Below are 18,881 nucleotides of genomic sequence, written 5' to 3' on the forward strand. Positions count from 1 at the left end.
ATATATTCACTAAAGGCTCTTCATCTTAAAATGATTTTGCTTCTCAAGTAAATTTATCTTGTTGTAAGGATGTTTAGATTTTTTACTGGTATGTATAGCCTTAAAATCTTAGACTCCAAACTTTTGAAAGATAGTGTATGTGTATTGTATATGTTTAGTGTGTGCTGATCTAGCATGTACAAATCCTATATGTTCTACAACTAGTGCACATTACATTAAGTATGCACTACAATTAGTATGTATTAAATCTAATTTACACCATAAATGTATACATACAGTATAAAATGCGTATACATATATACACATAATATGTGCCGTAAAAATCTAGTATGTACTGTATTAAATGTAATATGCACTTCAAATGTAGTATGCACAATATCTAGTATGCATAAATAATTTAACAACTATTTGTCGCACTATGCCTGGTTCCGTCTCTGTAGTAGATAAGGCTGACTGACAGCGAGGGGTCACACAGTTGTCTGTCAGAGCCCCTGCTCTACCGATGCGCTCCCTTCCAGCTGAGCTCTCATTGGCTTAATCAAATCCTTATTTGACCAACAGCCATTTAGCTGTAATTAAAGTGCTTTAATTGGCGTAACAGCTTCCTGCAGTCAACCAATTTGGCAATTTGCCTCACCCGGAGATGAAGACCCAGCAGGCAAGACAGGTTTCAAAGCCACTGACAAACACAGCTGCATAAACCGATAAGTTTTATTTAAAATAAGATGTTTTATGAAGGTGTCTTGAAGTCAAAACTGTGAGAGTGCAGTTAAGTCTGATTTGCTTTATCGCACAGGAAACAGAATTATATTTCGGTCTGAAGTAATTGTTTACATTTTGCTCCTGCCGTTAGCAGCGTTATGAAGTTCTCTGTGTGTGACTGTGTGTGGCCTTGCCTGCTATGGAAGTTGTAGATATCAGGCAAGTTTCCGAACAGCACGTCTCTCTTGTTGCGAAGACTTGATGGCAGGAGCGAAGCAAGAGACGGCTTGTCCATTTCAGCCCTGTAGCCCTGCGAATCCAGACAAATAAAGTGAGAGAGATCATAAACAAAACCCCAGCAATAACACCTCATGTCTTCAGTGCCACATTCAGAAAAATGAAGGTCATCTTACCAGGAGCACCGCCAGCAGCTCCTCCACATAGATCCTCTCGGTCTCTATCAGCTCCTTCATCACATGTCTGGAGTCACATACATTCACAGGGTCATCAGACACGTCACAGTGTCATTTAAACAGACCGTGTCAGACAGCAGACTCACCGTTTGAGCAGGTCAGTGCTGTCTTCGCCATCTATACTGTAGGGGAGAGGGCTGGCCATCTGATAATCATGAATCACCTCAATCTGACCCACACAGAAAACACTAAATGATTTCCTTTAGACGCCAGCACATGATGTTCATTTAATCAAACCACACATTCTGCACTTGTCATTTATACATCTTTCTTTGTATATAACAACCAAAATACATAAAGGACTAAAACTGTCATATGAAGATCACATTCAAATGGTCTTGGAAGATAAATCACTTCCTGTACACTCTAAAAAATGCTGGGTTAAAAACAACCCAAGTTGGGTCGAAAATGGACAAACCCAGAAAATGGGTTGTTTTAATGCTGCGGTTGGGTTACATGTTTAACCTGCTGGGTAGTTTTATTTAACTCAACTATTTTTTAAAAATTACTGTATTGCTTGCTTAAAGGTCCCGTTCTTCGTGATCCCATGTTTCAAACTTCAGTTAGTGTGTATTGTTGTTGTTAGAGTATAAATAAAATCTGTACAATTTTAAAGCTCAAAGTTCAATGCCAAGCGAGATATTTTATTTAACAGAAGTCGCCTACATCGAACGGCCAGTTTGGACTACATCCCTCTACTTCTTTCTTTAATGACGTCACTAAAACAGTTTTTTGACTAACCTCCGCCCACAGGAATACACAAGAGTTGCGTTTGTAGAGTGTGTTTGTCGCCATGTCGTCGAAACGCTGTTATTTTCATTTTACAGTTCAATCACCGGGTCTGTTTCCGGCTCAAATTGATAGGGTAAAATTAAAGACATGTTTACAATAACACTGAGCGCGTGCATCTCCACGTTATGGTAAGAAGCGTGACTTTTCCGGGCACGGTGCGCTCAGAGCTGTCGAATCACAACACAGGAACCGCTGGCACAATCAGAACTCGTTACGTATTTCTGAAGGAGGGACTTCATAGAACAAGGAAGTCATCAGCCCGTTTTTATGACAGTGGAAACAGCGGTATACAGATAAGTAAATTATGTGAAAAATACTGTGTTTTTTTACACGCGAAACATGAACACATGTTATATTGCACACTATAAACACAATCAAAGCTTCAAAAAACCACGAAAAACGGGACCTTTAAAATGAACCCAAAATATGTTGGAAATTTTTTTTTTTTTTTTAAATGTGTTTAACAAATAATAATTAAACAGTAAACATTTATTAAATTGCTTATTAATAAATGTTCACCTTTTGATTATTATTGTTTTGGGTTCAGCCATATAGTAATTTTTAAACAATAGTTGGGTTAAATAAAACTGCCCAGCATGTTGGGCAAACATTTAACCCAACTGCTGGGTTTGTCCATTTTCAACCCAGCATTTTTAGAGTGTATTTTTCACATTTACTTTTTAAGTTTCCTAAATACAAATATATATCACAATTAAATCCCATTTTCAGACATATTCACACATATTTTCTTATGTTAGTCAACTGTGAAATGTGTGAAAATACAATTTATTAATTTTTTTTAAAAATGTATTTAGGATACAAGCAATGCAATTATCCATAGCAAAGTAAGCAAATCTATTTTATTTCAAAAAATGTTTCAAATGTTTGTTTGAAACTTCCACCACAAAGCCATTACAATAAATCACATTAAAGTTGATAGAGAGGATTTTTTCGTCGACTAAGAATCCAAAGACTGTTACTGAGTTTTTGAAATGAGCGCATGCGTAAGAACAAACCCCCTCCTTCGAAGGAACGCCTCCCAAAACTCGTAAACACTCGTATTGGAACACGAGTGTTTACCACCGGCATTCGCTGTGTTGTGTTAGTGGATTCATTATGTCGGAATCACCGCAGGTAACTCATAATCTGCAGTTGTTACTCCTGTCTCCTGACAAAAACATTGCATGCAGCGCCTGTGGAGTGTGGAAAGTTACTGGAGCGCGCAGCCGCGCTCGTCTCTCACAAGGAACGTCACGGCAGTGATTGACAAGCCAGAGGGCCAATTGGCTGATGTTTTTAAGGCCCTACCTCGTGCGCAGATGATGTATATTAATATTATTCCTTTCAGTGCACCTTATAAATAGTCTTTTATCAGTTAGTAAAGACAGTTTCAAGTAATATTGCAAAAATGTATAAAACAAAACATCCTCTTTAGCACCTTTAATACAATAAATCATTTGAGATGTGATGGAAATTAGTTTCAGACCAAAATTAAAGAATTCTACTGTGACTGGACATACAAAATTAAACTAGTGACAGTTTATTTTCTACAGGTTTTCTACAGTTTAAAAACATCCATATACTCTATTATAACATGGCAGTAAATAAGGACCATTGGTAGTAAAAGAACCTCACAAATGCATTTGTAAAGAAAGACCAAATGAAATTGTACTGTTTACCTTCCTGGAGTTTGGGCTTTTCCTTGATGTTCTTTTGCCTGGTAGTGGGAGGTCAAAGGTGAACTTTAAACTGGAATTAAAGTCTGTTTTAAACAAGAAGAGCAGGTGGATACAACACTAATATGTAGGTTGCATTACTAAAACAGACCAGTAACTGAAGCACAAAACATTAACATCCACAGCACTATGAACAATCAGTTTATATCAACAAAGACATTCAGACAGCACTTGACATGACACAGTAAATGCTTCCATTATCAGTCTGATCTGACTTTGGAAGTCATTCCAGTTCATGATCTTTGTCAGTGAATAAAATCCTCCCTGAAGCCCTTGTTTCAGCTCCAGATCCATCTTTACATTGTGCTCCTATCAGATCACTTTTGATGGGCTGTTATCCAGCTGTGCTGAAGATCACAGTGTGTCAGGTGAGCTCTGCACGTCTCTATCGCTTCTTCCCTTGATCTCTCCATCTTAAAGTGCTTCAACCTTCTCAAGAATACTGAATACTGAGTGCCAGAAATCTCTCTCCTTTATCAACTCATTCATAGTTTTAATCTATATTATTATTCTGCAATCCAACTTAGTTTTTCTCTGGACTGGTTAGCTAACATGTTCAGCAGCAGTATGGTCACTAACAATAATAAACAGTTAAATGGTTAGTACACAAAAAGATCTGACAGCTGAGATTTGACAACTATTGACCAATCAGAACGAATAATGTAATAAAGGTTTGAATTCTGTGGTAAACAAAAAAGTAATTCTTCCAAATTTGCATAAAGGTATTCATTTGAGTATAGATCATGAAAAAGTCTTTGTTCTGAGTCCCTGGAGTTAATAATGATCAAAAGAGCTTTACTGTGAATTGAAGATGCACCTTATTTCACAACTCCCCAGAAAGTCTGCATTATCCACAAGGATTTATTAGGAACAGCCGTGTATTTGTAAATGTAGATAGTAGGTTGTTTCCATAGATTTCTTGCTGTTTCCATGACACAATTCAAGTGAAGCTCTGATTAGGCGTCTTGACAGCTATATTAATGTGTGTGACAGTATGGTACTGTACCAATGTTGACATTATGTACATGATGTCTAGCTTCATCTCTCAGATATGAAACATTTAATACAGAGTCTTGTGAAGAATTATTAACCATTTATAAAATTTGGGAACTCATGGCTGAAAAAATATTGAGGATAAGTGGACCTAAATTAAAGTATTTATTTATTAAATAGCATTTTTTAAGGTCTTGTACTAGCACATACCATGTTTGGGGGAGAAGAGGGGGGATTTTGAGCGCGGTGGGTTCTCCGGGCGAGGGGCCACCAGTTGGATTGGCCGGACGTGTTTGTCTGCCAGTTTCCTCAGGCAATTCTGTCTGGACTGAATTAGAGCCTGCACAGAGCTGTGCTTTTGAAACGTCTTCTCTATATGAGCCTGAAACAGCACAGACACACAAAATAAGGCATTTATATTTATATTCAGCCAAAAGGTGCTTTTCCACCATCGGGCCAAATAGCTCTTGTAGCTTAACCGCTCCATTCCGTGCCGATCTGGCCCAGCCCGTATGGATATGGTTTCATTGTCCATTGTGGGGCTGATAACGGAGCTCTTTGGTTAACCAACCGTGCTGAGAATTCAGGGCTAAGAACGGTTTGTAATTGTAAAACTGAACAAAGCTCAAGTGGACATATAACTGGAAACCTTCCTTGCCGTTCTTAGAACCGTTCGCCCCGACAGTGGAAAAGCGGCTAAATATTCAAGATTGAGAGGTTCCAAAGTTCAAATTTTAAGAATTAGCCATTGAGAATACCATACTGATTAACTGTTATTCTCAGAATCAGCCAACTCAGTCATAAATACAACAAATACAAAACAAGCAAAACTTTCACCTTCCATCAAAAGTGTACATTTCTGTAATTACTGTGTAAAAAGGATGCTTTAGAATCTACAGTACAGTCCAAAAGTTTGGAACCACTAAGATTTTTAATGTTTTTAAAAGAAGTTTCGTCTGCTCACCAAGGCTACATTTATTTAATTAAAAATACAGTAAAAACAGTAATATTGTGAAATATTATTACAATTTAAAATAACTGTGTACTATTTAAATATATTTGACAAAGTAATTTATTCCTGTGATGCAAAGCTGAATTTTCAGCATCGTTACTCCAGTCTTCAGTGTCACATGATCCTTCAGAAATCATTCTAATATGCTGATTTGCTGCTCAATAAACATTTATGATTATTTTCAATGTTGAAAACAGTTGTGTACTTTTTTTTTTTCAGGATTCCTTGATGAATAGAAAGTTCAAAAGAACAGCATTTATCTGAAATACAAAGCTTCTGTAGCATTATACACTACCGTTCAAAAGTTTGGGGTCAGTAAGAATTTTTATTTTTATTTTTTTGAAAAGAAATTAAAGAAATGAATACTTTTATTCAGCAAGGATGCGTTAAATCAATCAAAAGCGGCAGTAAAGACATTTATAATGTTACAAAAGATTAGATTTCAGATAAACACTGTTCTTTTGAACTTTCTATTCACCAAATAATCCTGAAAAAAAATATTGTACATAAATATTTTGTACAATTGTACACATTAAATGTTTCTTGAGCAGCAGATCAGCATATTAGAATGATTTCTGAAGGATCATGTGACACTGAAGACTGGAGTAATGATGCTGAAAATTCAGCTTTGCCATCACAGGAATAAATTACTTTGTGAAATATATTCAAATAGAAAACAGTTATTTTAAATTGTAATAATATTTCACAATATTACTGTTCTTTACTGTATTTTTAATTAAATAAATGTAGCCTTGGTGAGCAGACGAAACTTCTTTTAAAAAAAATTAAAAATCTTAGTGGTTCCAAACTTTTGGACTGTACTGTACATCAAACAGATATTGAAACTGTGTCTAGTCTTTTTTTTTTTTTTGTAGTCTGTCAGTATTTACCTGTAGATAAGGAGTGAGCACAGATTCAAACTCCAGAAAGAGCACATCAGTGCCTGCACCGAGGAGAGTTGGCGCCGCCTCCTGGAACTTCTCGATATCTCGAAGAGCTGTCTGTGCACCTTCTTTAGACTGGAATTTATCCACCTGCTGATTGGCCAAGAGATAGGCGCCATCATCACACCACCGCTGAGCCTGCAAAACAAGATATAATTGAACCATAAAGATCAAGACACTGGAATATTGTCAAATATATACAGCCTTTGAAATAAAGCTTCTTTTCTGGCATCTATGGTTCCATGAAGAAACTTTAACATCCATGGAACCTTTTAATTGGATGAAATGTTCTTTATTTAAGGTTCTTTAGGTTGTTAAAAAAAAAAGGTTCTTTTAAGAACCCAAAATGGTTCGTCTATGTCATCGCTGCGAAAAATGGCCTGTTTTTTAATGGCCTGTTCACATAAAGAATGAAAACTATGAATATAACTATTACGATAACTATATTAGCATCCACACTAAAACACAATAACGTTCTGTTTATTCTAAGCGCCCGCTGCAGTTGTTGTCTGATGCTTTAAATGCTCAAGCTCCTTAAACCAGAATGAATTCTGATTGGCTGTCAAAGATTTTATCCCTCATCAGCTGAAAAGCATTGTACTGAAAGTGCTTCCAATGATATTGTTCTTCTGTGCCATTGTTGTTGTAGTTGTGGTGTGGACTGTGCTTTTCTATTAAGCTCAGAACAATATTTAAAACAATATATTTATCATTACTTTCCTTTATTCAGCAAGAATGCATTAAATTGATTGAAAGTGACAGTAAAGACTTCCATTTTAAATGCTATTTTTTTTAAAACTTTCTATTCATTAAAGAATCCTGAAAATAATGTATTATGGTTTCCACAAAGATATTAAGCAGCACAACTGTTTTCAACATTGATAATAATAAAAAATGTTTCTTGTGCAGCAAATCAGCATATTAGAATGATTTCTGAAGGATCATGTGACACTGAAGACTGGAGTAATGATGCTGAAAATTCAGCTTTGCCATAACAGGAATAAATTACATTTTAAAATATATTTAAACAAAAAAAAACAGTTATTTTAAATTGTAATAATATTTCACAATATTACTGTTTTACTGTATTTTTTATTAAATAAATGCAGACACAGTTGAGCATAAAAGAATTCTTTCAAAATCATTAAAAACATCAAAACATTTTTTTTTTCATAATAGTAAATGAGATACTACAAAAAATAAAGAGCGGATGTGTAAGCCCACCTCTTCGAGGCGGCGCAGCAGGGTCTGTGCTTGTGTCAGTGAGCTGCGTTTAGTACTGAGGGCAGAGGTCAGAGTGTCACACTGATGTCTGAGTTCATTACAGCGCTGGATAATCAGAGCCATGGCATAGTGGTGCCCAGCAGCCAGCTGATGCCCATGCAGGATAAGAACCTGAGCCCGACTCATCTCCTCCTAAAACACACACTGCTGTCAGAAATATCAGTGACATATTTGTGACTGCATGTACAACTTGAAGAGGGTGGCATGATGCAGCTACCTGCGCACGTTTTTCCAGACCGTCCAACTCTTTGACGGTCTGCTCTGTTTGGGCCAGGGATTCTCCTGTGACGCTTATCTTCCTTTCCTGTGCTCTTAATTTCTCTAAAGAGCACTCCATCTGACAGAAAGAGAATAATAGGAAAAACCATTAAAATACTTTAATTGACGCATTGTATAAAGTAAGGTTGTATATCAGTATACTGTGATTATGCTTAAAACAAGCCATTTTCTATGTTAGGGAGCTGTTCACCTCCTGAAAACTGTGCTCATATCTCAGCAGCTGTAAATACTGCTGCAGTTTGAGGTGGTGCTTATCAAAGAAGCCATCAAAAGCCATCTCCATATCTGTGAGCTGAGCCAGCAGCCTGCAGGAACACATACAGCATCATTTTTGGAAAGGAACATATAATGCGTATTGAGACGTAGACTATTTCAGGATCAAACTCTATACCTCTGCATGGTATCCCAGTCCTGTGTCATGTCCCAGCGTGTGTCAGCGTCCCCCTCTTTCCTTGAAGTCTCCAGGTTTGAGAGCAGCTGCCGCCCCTCCCTCATCACAGATCTGATGGCATCCTTCACCCATGAATAGTAACAACAACACTTAGCATTGTGTTCTGCTTTCACTGACATCACAGAATCTTGGAACAAAAGAACAGCTAGAGCCCAGAGGGGCCGGAAAAACACAAGAAAAGACTAGACAGGAGCTAAAAGTGACTGCAGACTGGAGTGAAATAGACCTTTTGTGCTCTCAAGCTCTGTGTACTCTAATTATAGTTTACTCCCCTAGGTTTGGTACGTCAAATATTTTTGATGTTTTTCTTGGAAAAAGCAAGTGGAATAAACTTAGTTAGGGTAGACACCATGTTTAATCTGATGCAAAAAACTATTAAGCTGTACCTTAAGTCTCCTGTATTTCTCGGTGTGTGACAGCAGGAGGAACTCAATAGCACTGCACTCCTCTGATAGATGCGTCTCGGCCAGCTCTGTACCAAACGCCTGCAGCATCTGAGCAATGTCTTTAACCATGACCGCAAAACTCTCAATGGCCTGTAATGAGCAAAGAGACTGTCTTGTTTAACAAGATATTGCTGCGTATTTAGCAATGTATCTATTCCATCATCCTTTACTGTTCTCAAGACGATCCAGTCGCTGTGGCAGTAGTCAAGAGTTCCTCCAAACTCTGAGGTCAGCTGGTTCTCATCAATGTACCGCAGCAGATCTGTGACAGAGCTGAGCATCACCACCTTAATAACAGAAACACATGGGGTGGGTGGTGTTGAAGTTCACAAAGATTGCAAAGAATTGAGGTTGTAATGAGTCATACAGGCATTTTGAGCATGAAGTCCTCTTGACTAAAACGGAAGCCGAGATCTGTGACGGTACGCTGGAAGAAGCTGGTCGGTCTCAGCACTAATACCAGGTGCAGGTTTCCAGGGAATGAGGCCTGAGACAAAGAGAGAGAGAGATTAAATCAGCCTGGCAGACACACATGGACAGACCACCATAAAAAAAAAATGTAAAGGCATGCTTAACCCTTAAAATGTGAGGATATAAAGAAAAACACAAAAGGTGGTTTACATGTTTAATGAATGCTGACTTGCATGGAAACTTTTACCCTTCATTCATTGTTCATTTTTTTTACTTTTTTTTTCAATTGCTTTCAATGTTTAGATTGTATTGTTCTACCTTCATCCCACATTTACATGTTTAAAACCTGTGTTGGGGGTAACGCATTACAAGTAACTTGAGTTACATAATCAGATTACTTTTTCAAGTAACTAGTAAAGTAATGCATTACTTTTTCAAAATATCTAAGTTACTTTTTCACATGTATTGACTGACAGCTCTCCTGTCCCCATGTTGAGAGAAGTAAAGTGCAGAGGTGTTGTGTGCGCTGTGTGAACATGATGGTTATTGTAGTTCTGGACTAAATGTGAGCATGCATTTACTCATCTCACTTGCACGAAAACATTCAGTATTCCTCAAAATGAATAAAAACAGTGAAATGCAATCTCTGAATTTTACACAAAACTGTAATAATGAACTATATTAAATGACACAAATGTACTTTATGTATTTAATGTCTTTGCTGTTGACCTTCAATGATCTAATTCAACCATTTTAATAAGCAAAAATTACCTTACAAATTACCTCACAAAAATAGCCCTCTACAGCACAGCATTGCCTTCAGGCAACAGAAAGTTGCCTATCTTAAGCCCTATGTTTACAAAATTTTTCTTTAAATGATTACAATCAATTAGAAAGGTTGAGAAAGTACTAAAGAACAGTCCAGTAAGGTGTGAGAGTTTTTTGCAGTTTTTATTTTTTTTATTTTGCATGTTCAGAAATCCAGTTTTTCTTTTCGTTGCCTCAGGGCAACATTGTGCGATAAGGGGTACTTTTCGAGGATGTTTTGGACGATACTTCACATTGGCCATAATGTGTTATAAGAAGGGAAGATGCAGGGTTCCTATATTTATATTAATATAGATCAGTGGACTCGCCAGTATGACGTTGGGTGAGTCACGGAATCTAGACAAATTTTGTCCAAGAAGTTGCTAGATTTGTCGCTAGGCTTTTGAAAAAAGTCTTAAAAGGGGTGGGGAAGTCACTAAATCTAGCGATAAAATCCCTAAATTGGCAATACTGGCTTTAGGCTTATTCCTTTCACTTTTGGTGTGAAAGGGCCTTAACATTTGCCAAAAATAGAACTTTTTTGTTGTTATTAAAAAACAAAAAAGCAAGCCCAGCACAGGTGAGAAAAAGTAACACAAAAGTAATGTAACACATTACTTTTCTTAAAAAGTAATGCGATTAGTTACTTTGTTAGGGAGTAACGCAATATAATGCATTACTTTTAAAAGTAACTTTCCCCAACACTGTTTAAAACTATGATAGGCAAAGAATTAATTATGCATAAACCATTTAAATTATTAATTCAATATTAACAAATTCTTTCCACTACATTAAATTCCATGGCCAAATAAAGTTATCAAAAGTTATTGCAAATGCTAGCTATATATATATGAAATTAGCCTCAGCATGTCTGCGATTGTATTATAAATGAATAAATGAATAAATATAATTTTCACCATTAGGAGTTAAAAGTAGACATGCAAAACTTATTACCCTTACCTATTTCCTTCCAAAAACGTGTATATACGTAGTATATACACGTGAGACTACTGAATAGTGAGACTACTGCTGTATGGTGTAAGAACATCTGACAGTCTGTGAAAATGAGTTCACATGATCAAATGTCTCAAATTTAATTATCTGATTAGTCACTTAGTAATGGTGCAGAATCATATTTCTAATTCACTTTAAATCACAATGCCTTTTTGTTTTACTTCTTCATATTTTCTGTATATTTCCAGGTTTAAATCACAGATTTTCAATGTGGTCTCAGACTTTTGGAACCCATTGTAGGCTATATGGGATATATACAGTACATGGAGAGAAAAAGTTCAAATATTACTCATTGAATTGACTCTGAAGTATATCCATGTCCTGTAGAGACATAGACTCATCAGCACACATCAGTCACATCGACAACTGACAATAAGTCTGGAGTGACAACAACAAGCTGTCAATCAAACTGACCAGACAACACTAAAACTAGTTAACACGATAAGATCACCAGCCTGTTTAGCTGCTCTAAATGACATCTACTGTAACTGCACAGATTATTGAACATCAGAGAAAACAAGAGCTGAATGAATATTTCAGTATTTGAAACAAATCTATGAAACTAGCCTTATTACTTTGACAAACAGAAGGACCTTTATCTTAGCACACAGTTCACAGAAAGGACTACTTGACATTGACTCGTCCTTACGTATTTGTAAACAACAGCGACAATATTCACTCGGATATCGCTTAAATTGATAATACATTTGTTTAAAGGTTACACGAATAAATAAAGCCTTCGCTAGCCTATACCCAGGACGAATGACTAAGCTAAAGGCGTCCGTCGCGCCGCAGTGTACCGCTATGAGCTCGCGCTGCCGCATTGAAACTTCAGTCCAACTCTTTACTGTAACTCCTCCAGACACATTACCGTGGAGCGGCGGATCCTCGGAAGTCCTCGCCTGTGGTTTCGCTCGCTCATAGTTATCGATGTTTTATGAGGATGTTTTAAGACCTCGCCCATCCTGCTGTGGCAGACCGGCGCCCGGTGCAGTGGACGGTCTGCAGGATTCATCGCCGCAGCGTCGGGAGGGTGGCAGCACCGTCTCTCCTGCGGTCTCCTCACCTCTCCCTTGCCCCAAGAGCGTCATCATGTAAAAACCTGCGCATGAGTTTGTGCTAACTCATGCATTCCCTTCGCCTGGCAGTGAGCTCGGATTTCACACACTGTTCTGTAAGCTGTTTTTAAACGCAAACTTCAGTCAGAGCTGCCGCATTTAGTTATTTATTCAGGCTAGAGCTCAGAGAAATGGGCTGTAAGCACATACTGTACTGTAACTGCGCTGATGCACTTCAGCACCGAGGACAGCGACAAGACCAGTTCAGCAGCGCACAGTATATACAGACATGTGATGCGTTCATTCCCCAGAGGACATATAAGGGTCAATGATGCTCATTTATTTATTTATGGCCTTGCTCTATTAAGCTTTTCAAAAATACAATATAAATGCAAAAATTTGACTCAAACATCAACTCTGCAACTATTTTCACTTTCTCTAAAAGTAAATGGTGACGTGTAATGCATTGTATGTTTTCATAAATAATTATAACCAATGTTATAATAGGCTACATTATAATATATATTCACTAAACACTCCTTTAGAAAGTATAATGAATTAAAACGCATTACAAACAACTAATTTCTGATGTAACAAGGAATCTGCAAATATTATAATGCATTTTAACTTTGGTTACAATTATTTATGATAAGACATAATGCATTATAATGTACATTATGAATACCATTATTATGCATTACTATGCACTTTTTTGAAAATAAAGATTGGGTCCAAGTTTTATATATATATATATATATATATATATATATATATATATATATATATATATATATATATATATATATATTCAAAATGACAGACCACTTCATACACTTTAGCTTCAATAAATAAATTATTATAAATAAAACATTGTAATCTCTCACCGCTATCCTTGCCAGTGCTGTTTTGATTGAGGTCCAAGTATCCAATCTTCGGTCTAAAATGATGATAAATTTTACACCAGGTTGTCGTGCTCTGAAAACATGTTAAATGCATCATGTATCACAGTAACTTCTTGGTTATGAACAATGACATGACATTGTAAATGTATTTAAATGTACACTGGCATTTGTTTGCATTGTAGTATGGAGGGATCAGTGTGTACACACACACACACACACACACACACACACACACACACACACACACACACACACACACACACACACACACACACTCTCATCCTAAGGTCCAGACTGTATTGTGTCTACAATGTGACTACACAGATCTCTGCATATGTAGAATTCAAACAGTTCTGCATTGCACACAGTGAATCCATTCATTTGAACAGCTGTTGCAAGGCTTTATGTGAAGAGAATACATAAGGGACTATTGCTGTACTGCAATGCAGTGAGATGGAGAGGCTTGTAAATATTAGACACGGACCTTGGGATCAGTGTGAGGTATGAAAGAACTTTGGCCAGAGCTTCTTCAGGAATGTCACTGAAAGCAGAGCATTCTGGGAGAGTGATGATGACACTAGAGTCCTCACCACGTCCCCCTGGAATTCAAAGAAACACATCAAATTATTACTTTCTAAGTCAGGGACAACACATCATCCTAATGAAATTTATCTGATATGTTGAGACAAGCCATTAGTACACATGCATAATGCACTATATGTCTCCAAAACCTAGAAACTGAAAACCCCACCTGATAAATAGGCCACTTGTTTCTCAATGTAGCCGGCCACTTCCTGCAGACTCACAGGCACCGTGACCTCTGAGGAGACAATGAAGATGTGTCACACACATAAATATAACAGCAGCAAGCTTTAGGTCATGTTTCTGTGTTTATGTGAAATTTCAGGAACAGCATCACCCAGTGTTCATATGTACAAACTACAGCTGTAATTCACAGTGCTGTATGAAATGCATGAGTTATGGTCCGTTAATGGACTCCTCAGTAATATAACATTAAAGCATTAAAGCATTTATGTCTGCAGAGCCATCAGGATCGACTGAAGCCAGAGACGGTGGTTCGGTTTTCTCTGAGCCTCGTTTCATGCTACACTACACTGAAAGTGGAGGTTGATAAAAGAGGATGTGTTCAAATTACACATGCAACAACACTGGTCTCCAATGACTTCACCATCAACTCACTTCCTGTGTCTGTAGGAAACAAAAACAAATTCCGCAAGGAGAAATGCAATACGCTGTAGAGGAGATTGATTATTTTAGGCCTTTATCAAGTTACATAGAAATCCAGCTTCTTTTTCCTATTATAAGGCTCCCGATATTTTATACTATAACCATGATTGATAAAAAAAAAAGAAAAAAAAAATGTAACATTTAAACATTTACATTTATTCAGACTTTTTTTCCCAAAGCAATTTAAAAGAGAGGTACAAAGCAATTTGTCATGATACTATGATACAATGCCAGGTTTATTTGACAACTAGATTAGTAAGAAAACTAGAAAAAAAAAAAAAAAAAAAAAAAAATGTGTGTGTGTGTGTGTGTGTGTGGTTAAACATGCTATTGTTCTTAAATATAGGATCATGTCTAGCAAAATGCTAATAAACATGTTGTAATGTGTAAAAAAAAAAATGCTAACTAAATAACTGTTAACTTATTATAATAAAAAATGAATGCTGATGTTAAAGTTTAATGAGTTTCCAACAGGTACAATGTTGCTGGGGCAGAGTTGAATGTGAATGAAGTCCCGACTGAATATTTAATGGCACTCGAGACTGTTTCGATAGTTTAAAACCATACTGTACTGTATGGTATATACACACCTCAAAATCTAAATTAATGAGACAATTTGTGCACCCTTTTATATGAGATAGATAAACATTTTAGTCAATTTTATGTATTATGTATTTAAATAAGATGGTCTACAATAAAAAAATGGATACAACAATAATAGTATGTTTATAATAAGAAAAATAGAGTTTAAAGTCTGTGAAAAGATTAATAATTAATATAATTAATTCCATTAATATATAAAGGCATTTTCAGTTAAGGGACTAATACGTAACTTTGTTCATCATTGTTTGTTGTTCAATGTGGCTTAACCGCAACGCTGGCTTGACACCGTTAACTTTAGGCAGCATCATCCTTCTAAAACAACATGGATAGAAAACCACAACTTACACTCCCTTGAGGGTGTGTTCAGAGACGTGCAAAATAAACACATTCTGGTTCCGTCTATGTGAGCATGTCTAAAGGCCTGTTCACACCACAACTATTACAATAACAGCACAGAGAAACAATACCGTCGAAATCACTTTCAGAATGATTTTTTTTTCCAGCTAATGAATGATAAAAACCATTGACAGACAATCAGAATCCATCCTGCTTTAAAGAGCTCATGCATTTAAAGCGACAGGCAACAAAACTGCAGTCTGCGCTTAGAATGAACAGAACGTCATCGTCTGCTGGTGTGGACGCCAATATAGTTGCCGTTATTGTTATCGTTCTTGGTGTGAATGAGCCTTTACAGTAGTTCAGTCTTTAAGGCTTCTCACTAAATAAACCTGTACTGCTTTACAAATCTAAGACTCAGTAGCTATACATACTTGGTTCTGTGAGAGACAGGTTTGTCACAAATATGCTCAGATTAAGAGAAAAGTGTAAAAATTTATATTAAAGTAAAAAAAAAAAAAAAAAGTCAGTTTCAGTGTTGCATAATTGCTGTGTTGTGATTATATTTGATTTACAAAGGCTGAAATATAATTAATGATGCATTAAATCTGTTACGTAAAGTAGACTCAGACACAAACAGATGGAATTAACAGTTTATTTGCAGCGGTGGGGGGGGGGGGTTGTTGGTTGAGATTGTTATTGTTATTGTTATGACCACGGACGGTGCACGTGTGCATACCGAACGTGTCTTTCCGCGCTCATGGACAAAGGAGTTTCTTTGAAAGGCTTCTTTGAATGCGGGAAATGAAGTATACCAGGGCCCTAAATTGTAATGGACTGGAGCTCACGGTTCACATCGAGAGAAATGGGAGTACGGGGGTACCGCGATGCGAAAGGGCACTTTCACTTTCGCAATCAAAATCAAAGTGTATGCCACTGATAAGCTTTGTAAATGCAGTATTACAGTATACACATACCAATTAAACGCGCAGGTCTCCTCTCGTGAGTCCTCCCCACTGTGTCGCCGGTTGAGGCAATAACTTTCGTTTCGTTTTTAGATATCTCTTTTATAGATGCCATCAATGCTTTTAACTTTCTAGATCTAATTAAAAACTACAAATCCCATAAACTACAAATCCTCGCGCGTAAACCTGAGAGATCAGCCTCCTTACCTTAAAGTGTCAAATTTCTCGGTTTCTAAATGGACGGTTTGGCTTGATTGACAAAAGCTAACGTTCGGCCATGATTTATATACCATCAACCTGTCCTAAAACGTTAGCACGCTGTGATCGATTGCTTGGAGATCACGTGTTTCTCCATTCGAGAGCGCATTTCCTGTTCACATCTGTGACAAAACAGTTGATTATTTACAAACAAAAGCTCATAGAAACGTGAAAATGGTCTCATTTGAAAGAAAATATCCTAAGCTAAAAGATGATATATTGTGACTGATTGAAGCAGCCCTTATCAAAAGTGCGGGGGTCGATATCTGTCTTTTCAAAACTGCGGGGGTCCTGACCCCCCTGTCTCCCGTGCCAACGGCGCGCATTGGTGGAGTACAGGTAAGCGGTCCAATTCGGAAGAACAAGACTGGACAATGAAGGTAGATGAGGTGTGTGCATACATAGCAATCCTGATGAGTGTGCTGATGGCTTGCAGGTGCGTGTGATCAGTACTCGGGTGAGGATGTGCACTGTGACTGGTTGGTGTTGGAACCATCCTTCCATGGCTCACTCCTGAGGGGCGAGGACCCCAACATTGTGCTGGTCGACCTCTTCCCCGGGGTGCTGGGTGGTCTGTGTGAGAGTCATGGAAGGCTGTTAGCAAGGTGGGATCAAGGATATCGTCTCTGGGGACCCATGAGTGTTCCTCCGGGCCATAACCTTTCCAATCAAAGAAGGTACTCCAGCTGACCACCACGGCACTGGGAGTCCAGGATTTCTCTCACAGCGTACACGGCTCCATCCTCCAGGATCAATGGGGGGTGATGAGGCTTGAGTAATGATACATGGAATGAGGAATGGATTCTGTAATGTGCAGGGAGTTGAAGTTGATATGTGACCAGATTGACTTGTCAGATGATGGTGAAGGGGCCAATGTATCTGTGACTAAGTCTCTTGCAGGGCAGGCGCATCCTGATGTCTCTGGTGGACAGCCAAACCTTCTGTCCGGGCTGGAAGACTAGAGCTGGGGATTGGCTTGGATTTTTTGGCGTCGCACTACCCTCTAAAGCTGATGGTATGCTCTGTCCCAGACCCTCTCGCTCTCTCAGAACCAATAGTCAACATCCAATGGTTTTCCGGACCATGGGAACAAAGAAGGTAACCGAGTAGGCACTGGAAGGGACTGAGTCCAGTAGCAGGTTGATGGAGGGAATTCTGCGCATACTCGGCCCAGCCTAGGAACTGACTTCTGGTGGCCAAGGCGGAAGGTTTGCAGTAAATGTCCAAACTCATGGCTCTTTCTCTCCGTCTGCCCGTTCGACTGGGGATGGTATCCATACGAGAGACTCACGGTCACACCTAGGAGGTTAAAGAATGCTTTCCATACCTTTGATGTAAATTATGGTGCCCGGTCTGATACTATGTACTCTGGGATTCCAGTGTACCTGAAGACATGATTGAAGAGGAGTTCTGCAGTCACCATTGCAAAGGGTATTCCTTCGAGGGGAAGCAAACGGCAGGATTTGGAAAACTGGTCAATAACAACTAGAATGCATGTATTACCATCTGAAGGGGGCAGGTCAGTAATGAAGTCTACTCCTAGGTGTGTACACAGGCGATAGGGAACAGTCAGCTGATGGATCTTGCCTGCTGGTAGGTGGCGTGGGCTCTTTGAGACGGCACAGTCAGAGCAGCCATGAACAAACCTTCTCACATCCCAACCATGTTGGGCCACCAGAAGTGATCCTTCAGCAGTGAGAGAGAACGACTGGCCCCTGGGTGGTCAGTGCCCAGAAATGTGTGAACGGAGTGGATGAGTGTTGTGCACTGTGATCTGGGAACATACTTAGGTCCAGGTGGACACCCTGGCAGAGCTGGCTTGGAGGCATTGGAGGAGGAGGTGGTCTGTTCCCATGACCACTGAATGGGACTCACAGTCAAGTTGGAAGGCAAGATGGGCTCAGGTTCTTCTGTGATCTCCTCCGGGGCATGAACACGGGAGAGAGCATCTGCTTTGACGTTTTTGGTACCTGGACAATAAGAAATGGAGCAATTGAAATGGGTAAAACTAATGCCCATCTTGCCTGGCGTGGAGTTAACCTCTTAGCATCTCTTAGATATTCTAGATTCTTGCGATCAGTCAGTACTGTAAATGGCTGTTGTGTACCCTCCAACCAATGCCTCCACTCCTCAAGTGCGAACATGAAGGCCAAGAGTTCTTTGTTAC

At 38.4% G+C, this 18,881-nt stretch overlaps 1 protein-coding gene across 4 annotated transcripts in view; it reads right to left on the reverse strand.

The window, feature by feature from the left end:
* Nucleotides 1–18,881, reverse strand: part of mcf2a (MCF.2 cell line derived transforming sequence a) — a 35,595-nt gene that overhangs the window by 12,636 nt on the left and 4,078 nt on the right. The window contains exons 2-17 of one of the 4 annotated variants that reach the window (XM_048176788.1): nucleotides 14,056–14,124; nucleotides 13,789–13,903; nucleotides 13,287–13,377; nucleotides 9,480–9,599; nucleotides 9,283–9,399; nucleotides 9,053–9,202; nucleotides 8,607–8,728; nucleotides 8,406–8,520; nucleotides 8,154–8,273; nucleotides 7,877–8,068; nucleotides 6,599–6,790; nucleotides 4,907–5,078; nucleotides 3,647–3,684; nucleotides 1,262–1,344; nucleotides 1,116–1,182; nucleotides 897–1,012 (exon numbers count right to left, since the gene is read on the reverse strand). In XM_048176788.1, the coding sequence (XP_048032745.1) occupies nucleotides 897–1,012; nucleotides 1,116–1,182; nucleotides 1,262–1,344; nucleotides 3,647–3,684; nucleotides 4,907–5,078; nucleotides 6,599–6,790; nucleotides 7,877–8,068; nucleotides 8,154–8,273; nucleotides 8,406–8,520; nucleotides 8,607–8,728; nucleotides 9,053–9,202; nucleotides 9,283–9,399; nucleotides 9,480–9,599; nucleotides 13,287–13,377; nucleotides 13,789–13,903; nucleotides 14,056–14,124 (1,879 nt within the window). Of the gene's footprint in view, nucleotides 1–896; nucleotides 1,013–1,115; nucleotides 1,183–1,261; nucleotides 1,345–3,646; nucleotides 3,730–4,906; nucleotides 5,079–6,598; nucleotides 6,791–7,876; nucleotides 8,069–8,153; nucleotides 8,274–8,405; nucleotides 8,521–8,606; nucleotides 8,729–9,052; nucleotides 9,203–9,282; nucleotides 9,400–9,479; nucleotides 9,600–12,215; nucleotides 12,998–13,286; nucleotides 13,378–13,788; nucleotides 13,904–14,055; nucleotides 14,125–18,881 lie in introns of those variants that run through there. The other 3 variants (XM_048176787.1, XM_048176790.1, XM_048176789.1) reach the window with 3 other exon arrangements.

This window comes from Megalobrama amblycephala, linkage group LG23, assembly GCF_018812025.1.
Source record: "Megalobrama amblycephala isolate DHTTF-2021 linkage group LG23, ASM1881202v1, whole genome shotgun sequence".
Classification (NCBI taxonomy): Eukaryota; Metazoa; Chordata; class Actinopteri; order Cypriniformes; family Xenocyprididae; genus Megalobrama; species Megalobrama amblycephala.